Raw genomic sequence first — 14831 nt, 5'->3', positions numbered from 1 at the left:
AAACTTGAAATGAACCCATCATCACATTTTTAAAATCTAGAAGTTTGTGCTGCATTAAATAAATTAAATTTTAAATTAAAATCAATGAAGAAAGAAGAGACTATTTAAATCACCTTCTTTATGGATTTGTAATCAGGGCCTGAACAAATGTGGTGACTGGTCATAAGTTAATTTAAATTGGAAAACCACTGGAGTAAGGTAATGCACAGTATATTAAGCCCAGCACATCAGTTTAGAATGTATATTTACAATGACCCTGGAAAATTATATCCTATATCATCCCAGCAGGAAGGAAAATACAATACAAGATACATGCTTTGAAAGCCAATCTTCTGTGAATATTTTAAATTGGTTACACTTTTAACACCAATATCATTTTTTGCACAAATGCCATAATCTCAAACATTATATATATGAAAATACAATATACTTGATATGTCTTAGTAGGTGGGCAGTATTTTATAGTTTTCATTCTGTGAACAACTATGGTCGGAGAGCACGCTCACAGAAGACCCAAGAAGTCATTTTTCTATCTTCAGTCTCAGGAACACAGCCAATCTCAATTTTAGATCCTGCATTTTAGTTCATTTTAGATCTTAAGTATCAAGGCTTGATTACAATAAGCGGACATGAATATAATTAGATCAATTTTAGTATATGCATGGAGCGTCATAACTAAATGTCAAGAAAATATAAGAGAAAATAGAAGTCTTTCTGCCATTCTTGCAATAGTGATCATTAGCTGAGCAACATATGTGATTATTTATATGAGGTGCAAATTATTTATTCTAATGGAAAGTACAATTAAATGAGGTGAAATTAGGTATATTTATAACCTGGATTTTTTTTTCTCCTAATGCTCTCTTTATTACAGTAACTGACCAGTAAATTAAGCTTTCTAAATTTATTAAAAGAATAAAAGAAAAGAGTACAAGAAGCCATGGGACTGAAAGGGAAAACAATTATCTGGAAAATAATAGCAGAATGCCTAAAACCTAGAATGATTCTAAAACATGGATAAAAGTACATGTAACAATTTACCACAATGAGGTGAATACAGAAATAGAGCCCAAATAATAGAAACAAAGTGACAATTAGTAAAAGTAATACTAGTAAAATATTTTAAGCACAGAGTACTATTACTGGGTAGACATTTCTGCTATACAACTTATAATGTTATGGAAAGTCTTCGGTATTTTTTATTTAAAAACTAATTGAGCAGTCTAATTCATCTCCCAATTTTTTTTCTTTTTACAACCCTTTAATCCCTTTATTCGGGGTAGAGTAAGGGCGACTAGATGGAGCTGAGCATTTCTTAAAAGTGACAAAAAATATTAACTTCAGGCTCCTTGGAAACAAAATTTTAAATTACAAGATGCTAGGATGGACCAAGAATTGATCCAAAAGTTTTCTCAAATTTTCTGCAAAAATGGAACTTCAAAATGTTCAAAGGGATTGCGGCATGTTATGTTTCATGTCTAGGACCACCAAATCCTTGACTGATGTTTGCACCATCCAAAAGGATGCAGAGACTTTTTCACACAGTCAACTGGATAGCTATATCCAGTTTATGCAATATAATATGCGCAAACAAGAGCAAAAGCAAACAAAACTAATTTTACGGCACTGTGATTTCAATGACACCCATAAATGAAAATAAAAGAACGTACGCAAGCAACTATCTGAGTAACCGGAAAATCAAATCATATTTTGCTCTGTTTTTTTAGAGCAGAGCAAATTCTAGCCCAAATAATGTAACCTGGATTTAACTCTGAAAGTTTGCCTTAACATGATGTGTGAATGAATCCAATTTAGTTTATTCAACAAAATACAAATGAATATACCGTGACTTAGTGCAATGTACAATCCAGTAATCATTTCAGTGCTATTGATTTATTTTACGATTATGCTATTTTTCTTAATTTTGAGATATAGCAGTTTGTATATGGTCATACAAATAAAGAAAAGGCAATTTTTTAAACTAGAGACATTATTTCCTGTGCTAGTGCATCTATTTAAAAACATTATTAAGAAGAATTACAGATGCTATCTGAAATTTTAAAACAAGCTACACCCATATTAAAACAAGCCACTTTATGGCTCCACTAATGTAGCTTAAAATGTCATGTGAAAAATTATTCTTTAATACTGCATAATTGTAAGACTTCAATACAATATGTGCAGGATACATTGGCCCCTACACAATGCTAAATATTATTTGATATTTGGTAAAATATTACTGCTTAAGTAGAATAAAATGCTTTGTATTTATGCTTAAGAGAATTTGAGTAATACAAAAGTATTCTTTCCACATAAATGATTTGTATTTAGATTTACAATCTCAGCAATGCATAAATTAAGATAACGAAAGAGATGTCACAGCACTGCCAATGAAGTTTGATCCAATTCTCTGGTGTCTTTGAATGTTAATTACTAGATCAAATTTTATTAAAATTGAGGACTAATTAATTTTCTATACACTATCTCAATTTTTGGATTAAAAATGAATGTAGCAAAATTTTTCCAATTTTTATGTTTTATATGTTGCACTATTTTTGACAGACCCATTGATAAAGAATTTAGATAAATAACCATAGACCTCAGAACATATACTTTATTTCTCCCGGTATAATCATTTAAACATAATAAAAATATCATGATTTATCAGATTCCAATTTCCCTTGCAATATACCATACTAAGAAGTCTATTAAACTGAGTAAAACACTTTTAAAAGAGGCAGTAGAAGAGACAGAAATAAATTAGTTGTAGTAACAAACTGAAATCTCTTTAGAAAAAAATCACAACAAAAATGGAAATTAAAGAAATTGAATGACAAATTAAAAAAACATTTCTAGAATGAGTCACATACACATCTAGTCATATACTTGAACAAAGTCAGAACATTTCAATGTCCTGTATATAATGGAAAGCAATGGGCAACATCTACACATGTTCTAAAGTATGGAAATTGCACTGTGAAAATGTTGAAAAATTATTCTGACAATTACTAGGCAGTAAAGCCAATAAGCAACCATATGGTTGTGTTCCAGGAGTAACAAACAATAGTCCTACTAAAGCCTCACTTTAAAAAATACCATAATAACCATAACAATCTAGTGAAGATTTAGGCACATTTATGTTCATTGATTTCAGTGGCCATAAATCTATATTGCGTTAACTTGGCAACATAACACATTATAATTTAAGACAATAAAACCTTTGTTTAGCCCCAAATTTTCTAATGTCAGTAGAGCAAAATAAGACTAGCAAAGTATACCAAATGCAACAGCTTCTAGTCTCTATTGTAAATCCTCAAAAGTAGCTCAAAATGCATACTTGGGTCTCAAAAACCATGCCAGTTATTAATTAATAATTATGTACAGCAAAATATTGCTCCTTTCTCAAGATGTATTACAGATCTGCTAAACTTGCCTTATCAATTAAATTCCACATCATTGTAACAGTATTTCTTTATAGACTTAAAGTACACTTTAAGAAGTATACTGTTCTTAAAACTAGGGTAGGAGTTTTCAAAATCTGAAATTTCATAAGCCCCTGACATGAGAGATAAGTGTACATATTTCCCTCCTGCCCTCCAAATGAATAAAACTAAGGATTTCATTGAGGTTAGGATTGGGCAAGAAATAACAAATAACATTTACTTTTAATAATTCTTACTCTGTGTATCAAGTATAACCATACTATAAACTAACAAGGCTATAAAATAAAAATTGTTTTATTGACAATAACAACAAAAATAGGGCTATTTTAATTAGAACAATGAACTTATATCTGCATTATAATCAGAATACAACTAGTGTTCCTGCATTTTTTATATTTTTAAAAAATGTCATCACTGAAATACCTTTATTATTAGTTCTTGAGAGAGAAGTCACATAAAGGCAATGCCTGACTCTGTTGATTTCTGAATAGAGTGGATGGCAAATCTGATTGATTTTATTATTCCCTCTCCTCTCCTCTTCCTTTAGTGAGGGCAATTACTTTCACTCATCAAATTCAGGAAAAAAAGTAGGAAAGGTTCTCTTAAACTACTATTAAAATGTTGCAGCTTGCAAAACATTGGCAGGCTGTAAATTGTCACACTCACCCATAATTACAGTATTTTCCTCGGTACTGCTACCTATACTTCCCTCCCCCACTCCCCCAGCCTCACAACTCCCTCCTCCTTCCATTCCATAGTAATTTCTGTTGCAAAGTGAAAATCAAGTCAGGTGGTCAGAATATTTTAAATAAATAAATAAGTTTACAAAAGAATCTTGTGTCATCAAAGAATGATTATTCCTCCTCTGAGTTTAATGTACAATATAACAGTCCGCCTCCAAGGGGGAAAAAATTAAGACTTCACAGTCTACAACAGTGATGGCAAGTCTTTTGGACTTGACATGTCAACAAATTAGAAAATGCCTAACTCTGCTTCTCCCTTTGAACAAAAGATAAACAATTCTCTATCTTTCCCCTCCCATCCCATCTAAATCAGCCTGATAGGGCACTCAACACAGGGCCACAGGATCTTGGGGAATGGTGAAGCCGTTCCCCAGATCTTCTGCATGACGCTTATTTTCAGGTGGTGTTCTCTTTCTGTTGAAAGCACCTGCAGTCTATCCAAACCTGCCCTGGATCACATGAGGCTTTGCTTCTTGAAGAAGTTTCAGAGAATGCTCTTCCACAGCCTCTTCAGCCTCCAAAAACCCATGTGAAAATACTCCCCATTCTTGTGCAACTTCCAGAAGCTGTGCAAGAGCACACCCATTCTTGCGCAGCCTCTGCAGCCTCCAATAATCAAAGGGAACAGGGTGTGTTTTCGAAATATTGTTGAGTGTTTATGAATGCTGCCATGTCACACATAGGTTCAACATCACTGGTCTGGAAACATCTCATTGCTTTGCATTCCGCATATTTTTATATCAAAGGGTAAGCCTGCTTCAGAGGTGGAGTATTGAAGGCACTCCCTTATAACTTCCATTGTCTTATGTCCTCCTAAGGATTGTGACCCACTTTTGACCCATACTTTGACAAGACAGTATCTGAAGCTACAATATTCACAGTAGTGCATAGGGAAGACAAATGATCTGCATAAAGAACTATATTCAGATATACCTCAGAAAAGGTTATTAACCATTTTTCTCTGCCCATATACATACCTCATTATATGTCAGTTAAACATAAAAGAAAAATTTTAAACAGAAATCTTTTCTAAAATACGCTTTGCGATATGGCTTCCTTTTATTTGTCATTTGTCGTTTGATTTGTCATCTAAAATATAATCTGTTCTATTTTACCCTGCATTTTATAACTATGGAAGCTACTGTCAATATCTTAAGTATTCAGCAGTATTACAGAGAAACATCTAGTTTCAAAATTGCAGTAACAGCTCACTTGAGATTTTATTACATTTGTAGCTATACAAAAAGGAAAGAACTACATAAATGAAAAATAATCTAAAGAGCTAAATCAGACTTCTGCATTTATTAGATGTAAGTCTAATGTCTTTCCGATAAAATATTTGTAGGTGCCATAGTCAATCAAGTATTCATGAATTCCAAAGTTGAAAGCATTCACGCATAAAAGGCAAATGTGATAATTATGATCGGCAGACAAGATAATGGAAAAAAATCCTAGGCTTCCTTTAATTTTATGTATCAAGTACTGGCTTGACCTAGATAACCTGCAATGCTTCACCACATTTACTGCATTATTTTAGCATTTTAATTATTTAGGAAAATTCAATTAATTCAGTAGGCATCTGTTAAGCAGTCCAACTTTGTTGCACCTCACAGCTTTTTTTTTAGTTGCTGCAATTCTGGGCTACATTTTTAATATAAATATGTAATTAAGCTTAAAATCTATTCACTCTGCAAGTTTATTAACCTTTGCTGATTATGCAAATTATAGCTGCAAGACTGTTATGACATTTTCATAATTTTAAAAAAAATGTTTTTAATTTTTTATTGTAATCTTTGTGGTTGGAGACCACAGGACGAAAATCAAGTATGTATCTCTTTCCTAAATTCTATTTGTAACAAAACAGAATTAATCAAAAGAACAAAAATGAAAGATAAAGAAACAATATCAATTAAAACTATAAACCTTCAATTGAAACAATACAGCTTGCTAAAATCTTAACTAATTAAAAAAATGAGTTCTATTCCAACATGTTGAACTAAAAATCCCATCCTCTATCAAAAATTACACAAAAATGTTTGTGTGAAAAGGTGAAAAAACAGCAGTGACAAGGCCTTGCCTCGCCTTTTAAATATAGTATGAAAGATGTCTTTAAAACCAAACAGATCTACCTTGAGCAAGTCGTTCAAGTCGCTTTCCATGCTCTGGAGGAATAGCATACCTAAAATTTATGTAAGAGGAAAATACAGATTAATTTAGAGATACAGTTAACCTTTTAGAATTTTTTAAAAATACTCTATAGACTATATGTGACATAGAACACAAAAATATTTAGTTTAATATTTTAATGACATTCCTCTTTCTAAAATAAAATGCAGATGCTAACTGCAAGAGATTTTTTTTACATATTTATTTGATTTACACTTATAAAATAATGAATATAAATAAAAACTGAACCAAAAACTAATCTAAAAGCAACTGCCAAGTAAATAAAATACACTTCATCAGCTTCCATCATAAAGATGCTAAAAATAGGTAATAATGCAGTGGCAGAACAAACATCAAGAAGTTTCCTAACCTAACATTTCCTAAAAGGCCTTGCTGTTCTTGCTCATCTAGCATATCTCAACTGATAAAAAACCTGTAAATGGTGTTCAGAATGGATATTCCTCAAATACTCAGGTCCCACACTGTTAGGAGCTCACATGTAAATAAAATGTACGGACAGAATATAATATATGTACAAGAGAGGTTTCATTTAAATTAAAGTACTTGTATTGTGTTTAAAATTGGTTTATTGTTATGAAGTGTTTTAGAAAATCCTAGAAACAGGATGCTAAATATTTTATGCAATTCTTATGTGGATTTTTTTGGTCCAAATACAGTATATATGTGGCTTATAACCATGCTGCATTTTTTTTTTGTAAATTCCCAGATTGCATCTCATCTTGCATAAGATTATGCTATTTCTGAGTGTATATTTACAGACATTTTCATTTTTACTTTCAAGAAAGTATTTTTCATTAATTAAAAAATGCCTATTCCATGACATGTAGAAATTAGTATAAGTAGATAACAGCAGAAACAATAGGGGAGAAACTCAAGTTATCATTTGATATTCATAATTTTTATTATTGAAATATAGATTACCAATAAATAAAAATGCATATATGTACAAGTGCATATGTACAAACTCTTGAAAAGAAAAAGATTTTTTTTAAACCTACACTGTATTATATGTGTGCCTTCAAATTAGTTTTGACTCCTGGCTATTATCTGGACACCTTGCAGATTTCTGAATTGGTTTGCCACTTCCTAGGGTTGAGAGTTTGTGACTGGCCCATGATCACCAGACTAGAATTCATAGTCTTCTGGTTTCTAGCCTGACGCCTTTAAGAGTTCTCCCTTGTATTCTATTTCATTTATTATCTAGATGACAAGGGGGTGAAATACCATTGGTATGCTAACAATCTCTCTTTCATCCCCTATAAGAATCAGATAAAGATATATAGAAGCCGAATCAGTACCTGAAGCAACAATTGGGTGAGAGTTAATGAACCGGAGTTTAATTCCAACAAAACAGAAATGCTATTAATGATTTCAGAAAAAAATCAGAATGCTATTTCTAGCACTACTTCGCTTACTAGTTCACCAAGACAGCCTCATAACAATAATTCATGTTCTTATAACTTCCTAGTTGAAATATTATAAGGCATTCATTGTCAGTCTGTCCTTGGAAATGCTGGGAGATTGCAGCTTATGTAAAACTTAAACAAAAGAAATTGAATTAGTTTGATTGTAAGAGACTAAATAACATCTATTTATCTTTCAGCCCAATTCTAGATGTTAATTAAAATGCTAAAAGGCTTAGGACACACTTATCTAAAAGGAACTTCTCATCTTGGACTGCCATTTCCTATTTTGAAACTAGAAGACCCCTGTTGTTAAAGCTTGCTGGAAGCTAGATTGGCAGTAATATTATTTTCTAACACATGTTCCTTCTGCCTTTTAAACCAATTAAAGATAAAGATTTCCCCTGTCCAGTCATATCGATCTCTAGGGGTGGTGCTCATCTCCATTTCTTAGCTGAGGGAGCCACGTTGTCTGAAGATATTTCCATGGTCATGTGGCCAACATGACTATATTCCAAGGCACACAGAATGCTGTTACCTTCCCACTGAAGTGCTATCTATTTATCTAGTCACAATTGCATGCTTTCAAACTATTAGGTGAGCAGGAACTGAGGCAAGTAATGGGACCTCACCCCATGGCATGGGACTTGGGTCTCAAACCCGGGCTGTCAGCTTTCCAGCTGACAAGCTCAGTGTCTTTAACTGCTGAGCCACTGTGCCCTATTTAAACCAATTATGAGACTATATATCCAGGAGAAAGACTTACAGGTAATCTTCAAGTTACAACCTTTTATTCAGCATTCAAGGTTACAACAGTGCTGAACGAAGAGATTTACACTGTTTTCAAAGTTCTGGCCATTGTAATAGCCCCACAGTCATGTAAACAAAATTTGAATGCTTGGCAACCAGCTTGCAGTTAGTACTGGTTGCAACCTCCCGTGTTGACATAATTTGCAATGTTTTATGCTGGCTTCCCACAAGCAAAGTCAATGAAGGAGCCAAGAGGGAAGACTGCAAGTTGCCCAGGTAAGTCTGTCCCACATCTGGCCTTTCATTGCTCACTTGCACCACACCCTCCTTCTCCCTTTACTCACACATACCCTATGCCCTCCTTCCTTGGCCTCTCTGTATTTCCATGCACCTCTTTCGATAGCCTCCCTGTGTCTGTGGCAATTCTGGTCCAAATTGCAGTTATAATTGAAGGACTCCCTGCACTATAAATTGTAACTGGGTGAAAAGGGATAAACAAGAAGCTTCTAGCACAGTTAATCAAAATAAAAATGATAAAATAATAAAATTATATAAATGAAATTACAGAGAGTGAGAGTTTGGTGTCGTGGGTAAGGCACCAGGCTAGAAACCGTGAGACTGTGAATTCTTGTCCCACTTTAGGTAAGAAAGCTAGCTGGAATACGCTTCTAGCTGCGATAGAAGCATAGATGATTTGCAAAGACAGGATGGTATAGGTTGGTATTAGAGATGATTTGTTTAAATTAGATTTTGATATGATTTCTTATCTTTTTCTCATGCCTCAATACCTTTGGCTTACTATTTCTTACTGCTCTGCATTTTGTGTAACACTGCTGACTTTGCTTCTACTTTCCTTTTTCCGCTATATTTCCCATCACTCTAACCTAATCTTTGAAATAGAATAAAGATTTTCGAACAAGTAATATGTCTTGGCCTGAAAATAACATATTCCTTATATTGCAATATTTTTCTTAGTGTATTCAATAACTCTGGAATGTATACTGTAACTATTATCTTTTTTAAAAATGCCAGAGACAACATCGGAAATTTTATTCATGCAGTATAAATCTGTATTTTTTAAAGAGATATTTGAAAGTTAAGTATACTTCTTCCTCACAAATCTGAAACACTAGTTGATTTACAAATTGCTGACAAGATGCTTCCATATCTGCTTTTATCCATAGACTTAACATTGCAGCTTTTCATATTTTCCAAAACAAAGAAACATTTTGCACTCTCTGTCTCCTCCCCTCCCCCCCCCACACACATAAAAGAGTTAACTTGCCAGGATTTAGGTTCCCCAAAGTGGAGATAATTAATACTGTAGAGATCCATATCTTCAGTGTGCCATGCAAATGTTGTTTTCCACATTCCAAAATACAAATATGGAGTGTTGACTCCCTCAATTGAGATTCCACAATCTTCTTCTACAACATCCAATATGGTATGGAGATGAGCGATATTCCATTCCTTTATACCCTGAAAAGCAGATATGAATAAAGTTGAACAATAAATCTAACATAAAAGAAGCATAAAAGAATAATATTCATGCATCACTTTGGAGATCTAGTCTACTTTTGGAAAAAGATAGCTGTATCTAAATTGTCCATTGGTTTTCTTAGGATGTAAACCTGAATGGTGATTTCTAGGTTAGGGGCAAAAGGTGAATTAAAATAAAATTTTAAAATAATATATCCCCTAAACAACTGTAATTATTATTTAAAAGTATTAGCAACATCTTCTGTTAAAACCACAGTTCCTAGGCCAACAAACTATTAGCTCAAGATAGTTTATAGTTTTGGTTAGGGCACCATGAAAAAGATACTGAAATACTAAAAGCACTGTAAACCAAGAAAGTTTGGGAACCTTTTAACCAAAACACTGAAAGTGGTTTCCATACCAAAATTGGAAAGTTCAGTTATAGCAGAGGGGGAGCAAGAAAGCAACATCATTCTGTCATCTCTATTAAAAGACAACAATTCTGTCTGAAATGTTTCTATTTCAGCTTTTAATTATAAGCATTTCCTTTGAATAACTAATATATATATATATTAATTATTTTTCTGACCTTTTTCTTTTCTGTGTTACACTATTAACATTGTAAACCTGCACATAGGAATGTATTAATATTTTAGTCTTCAAATATAAAATCAATAATTATTTTTGACTGAAGAATGCATAAAAATGCTTTTAATAAAAGCAGTGTAAATATATATAATTCCAAAGTTATATCACTTGTTACTTAAGCAAGGCCTTATTTAAATTGTCTGTCATACTAGACATAGAGTATATATGTATGTATGTATGTATGTATGTATGTATGTATGTATGTATNTCCTTAATAGTATTAAAAACACGAATCCCGGATATATACGTAATGTGAAGTAAAATAAGGTGATCACCAGGATAAAATCATAAACATAAATGTTTACTATACAAAACCAAGCTTTCGTCGGCCACACTACGGACATCGTCAGGGTATAGAATGCTGGATCCGGGAGTCCGTTTTTATGTCCGCTCATTAGCATCGGCTGTGTAGTTCTTAAAGGGGCCGTTTCTAAAGTTGTCCTCTCCTCTCCAATTGCTGCTGTTTTCTTTGTGCGTGTGTGGGTGCCTGGAGATCCACTGTTCATCCGCTCCCAGTCGTCCCTCCCCACCCCCTCATTCATCTTAATTTGCCTCTGTATTGCTGTGCTATCTAGCATGTGTGCTTCAAGCTCTGTTCTTCTGTTTGCCAGACCTGCTGCTTTCCTTGCCCGTGTGTAAACTCCTGGGGGTTGGCCGTCTCGTTGTTCCTGTTTCTTGTCGCCCCCTCTCTCTCTCACTGACGAGTGAGCTCCTGGGTGTATTAATGGGTTGCTAACCAGGCGTGTCTTTGGGATGGCTCCACTACTTGTTGTCCTCATTGCCCCCTCGGTACATATATGGGAGCGCAGGAGATACCCATCCCATCGGGACCTTTGACCCGATCCAGGGTCAAAGCGCAGAAGCAGCCGGCCACATAAAAACGGACTCCCGGATCCAGCATTCTATACCCTGATGATGTCAGTAGTGTGGCCGACGAAAGCTTGGTTTTGTATAGTAAACATTTATGTTTATGATTTTATCCTGGTGATCACCTTATTTTACTTCATATATATATATATGTATGTGTATGTGTATATATGTATGTGTATATATGTATATGTATATATGTATATGTATGTATATGTGTTTATATATGTATATGTATATGTATATATGTGTATATATGTGTATATATGTGTATGTATGTGTGTGTGTGTGTGTGTGTGTACATATATATATAATTGACACTCCTTTCATGGCCAAGATACTTGTATTTTCTACAAGCAATTGCTAATCTATGACCACCTAGTAATGAGTACTGCACAGGATTAGCTACAGTCATAGCATAATCAACTGTAGTGGACATTGTATACTATTGCAATTATAGGAAAGTAAAAGGAAAATAAAATATGTGTTTTATTATTTGCATTTATGAGTAGGCCACATGCCATAAGCCTCTAATAAAATGCTGCCCTTGCATTAGAAGTAAGAGGTCATTCAGGCTGTTTAATGTACTTTTTGAAGCCATCTCCTAAATACATACGTAACTGCAAAAACTAGTCAAGAGCACAAGCTTTAAAATAAAAATACTTGTATGGTGTCAATATCCATATAATTTTGTAAACGTTTACTAGAAATCAGGGGCAAAGAAAGAACAGCAGAGATCAGTCATTCACACTATCAATTTTTTTCCCCAATAAAAAAAATATTTATGTTAGACCTGGCTGGACCTAAAGTTGAGTCTGCAGGCACTAACAACAGCAACAAGGAAAAAAAACAAACCCGAGGGTATTAATAATACCAAAACTAAAGTTGTCACATTTACTAAAATACGTAGTAATTGAAAGCATAATTGGAAGCAAACAATATCAGTACTGAATAAATATGTTTCTCCAAATATTGAGGAACCATTTTGTAATCTTCTCTTAATACGGAAGAACCAAATAAAAGATGTCCAATGATACAGCCCTATTTCCTAGCTGCAGCAATAATAACTTTGCTCCTTCAACAATAAAATTATTTAAATCCAAGTCTTATGGCACATAGCCTGTACATATGTGTGTCTTAAGAGCTTCAGAAGCAATCCAGAATACATTTGTAAGAGCTATTTTTTATGTCTCCAGTTGTATTTCAAATGCTCTCTTGTGTCTAGTAGCTGGTCTTTCTTTTACACAGACACATTTGAAAATCTGTCAGCTAAGGTATTGGTTAACATGAAACTGTCTGGAAGACTCTCTTGACCCTCTGCTTTACTGGCAAGGTTGTTTTATGTTAGAAGAAAAACACAACCAAGTTGAAAAGATCATAAAGATTCTTATGACAAATCAAACCACCTCAGTTCTACTGAACCCAATTAGAAATGTCATGGATTGAAATGATTTTTCTTTTTTGCATGGAATGTATATGGTAAATCTCTAAGCTACAGTCCTTCCCAATATGTTTTCAATGTCTATTCAACAAAAATATAAAACAAAGATGTTGCTTATGCTTAAATCACTTGTTGAACCACAACCATTTTAATTACCATGAGATTAACTCCAGAGGTTGCCATTTTCCCTAAGTCAAAGCCTTCTCCAAAACTCTAAATAAACACCAAAATACATATATTGTGGCCACATTTTTTTAAATGTAAGCTTCATAAAATAGCAGTCTTCATATATTACAGAAAATAAGTAACTTCCATTAGGATACCTGAATTGCTTTCACTCTTGATAACACAATTCATATATGGTTTCCTGTGAGTTGAATGAACTCACCATGAACTGTTGCCTTCCCTACTCTTGCCTCGTTTCTAAACAGCTCGTACTTCATCATTGCTGAATATATGAAAATCCCCAATGTGAATAAATATGGGAGATCATGATTCTAAATTTAGAAGAGATTTCAGTTAACAGCACATAATACTAATGAAATCTATCCTTGTGCAAGGTTACCACCTGGTGGCTGATAAAGAAATAACCAGTCCAAAGTGCTTTTCAGATTAGAATATCTGGAAATGTACAGCTGTCAGAACACACTTTTTTACTCTGAGAAGGAACTGGCTATTTAATCTGCTACATTTACCTGAGAAATGTGAACACTTCTGCTGAGTCATCCATAAAGACCTGTTCATAATCTAATATCTCCCATATGCTTTCCATTATTCTTTTTTTTTTCATTACTTTCTTCTGCCAACTTTTTGTTAGATGGCATAATTTCTCATAATTATGCCATCTAATAAAATTGCATGGAGTTGTCCATAAAGTCGCAGGGAGTCTTGAGTGACTTGAAGGCACAAGGAAAATATTTTAGAGACATCTGCCACTTATGCAATATGCAGATGACTATTGAGATATGAAATCATATGGAAATGAATATAGCTTATTTCTTTCAAAGAAAACACAATAATGCCTAAGACCCAATTAAACTTTTAATTTTTGCCAGATATTGATAAATAACATTTTTATCATAAATTAGTGGCTATTATTTTACATTAAAAATGTCTAAATGCAGAATACAGGCTATAAGCTCATTTCATAAAATATACCTGCACTCAAAAGAAATCAACCATAGCTATATTCAATTTATATTTCTTAATCATAGTAAAAATAATAAAACATCAGACAACTTAGGAGGATACAAATAATGTGCCTACTTCATTATATATGCTTCCATTAATATCTGCTCCATAAATTGGTGCCACAAAAGTTAAATTTTTCCAGTATTTACGTTCTAAGTCTTCAAAATCTAAATGTCTTGGAGTACAATATCTGCAATGAAAAAAGTAAAAAAGACAATATAAAAACTTTGTTACTTGTATAACTAAAGAAACCTTTAAATAAACCTTAGATTAACAAAGAACACTGTATGTATTTTGTCTACATGCAATTGAAAAATTGAAACATTTTTGAATCTTGTTCTATCAGCTAGTATCAACTTTACACAAGAAATAGCTCAATCTTCCAGCTAATAAAAGTTATTTACTTTAATGTTTTACACCTTGTTCTGAATGCATTTTATTACTGTTCAATATAAAATTAACAGCAAACAGATCTTTTTCAAAAATTGCATAAACTAAAGAAAAAATGAAATGAAAATCCAACATAGCTGTGGAGCTTTTTCATTCTTAAGGACACTAATTGAAATATTAGGTGCTGTACCAGAATCCTAGATCTCATAATTGATGAAAGGATGAAGGAAATGATTTTTTTCTCTTTTCAGTAATCTTTTTTTTTTCCCAGCAAAATTTATTTAGATCA

At 33.2% G+C, this 14831-nt stretch overlaps 1 protein-coding gene across 1 annotated transcript in view; it reads right to left on the bottom strand.

Annotated features, from left to right (window-relative positions):
* Positions 1-14831, bottom strand: part of KDM4C (lysine demethylase 4C) — a 165925-nt gene that overhangs the window by 144701 nt on the left and 6393 nt on the right. Inside the window, exons 4-6 of the mRNA XM_015828501.1 lie at positions 14228-14342; positions 9812-10005; positions 6316-6365 (exon numbers count right to left, since the gene is read on the bottom strand). Of these exons, the coding sequence (XP_015683987.1) occupies positions 6316-6365; positions 9812-10005; positions 14228-14342 (359 nt within the window). The remainder of the gene's footprint in view (positions 1-6315; positions 6366-9811; positions 10006-14227; positions 14343-14831) is intronic.

Source organism: Protobothrops mucrosquamatus, unplaced genomic scaffold (assembly GCF_001527695.2).
Source record: "Protobothrops mucrosquamatus isolate PMUCROS unplaced genomic scaffold, P.Mucros_1.0 scaffold_225, whole genome shotgun sequence".
Taxonomy (NCBI): Eukaryota; Metazoa; Chordata; class Lepidosauria; order Squamata; family Viperidae; genus Protobothrops; species Protobothrops mucrosquamatus.
The sequence above is the reverse complement of the archived record's forward strand: the minus strand, read 5'-3'. Positions and strand labels throughout refer to the sequence as shown.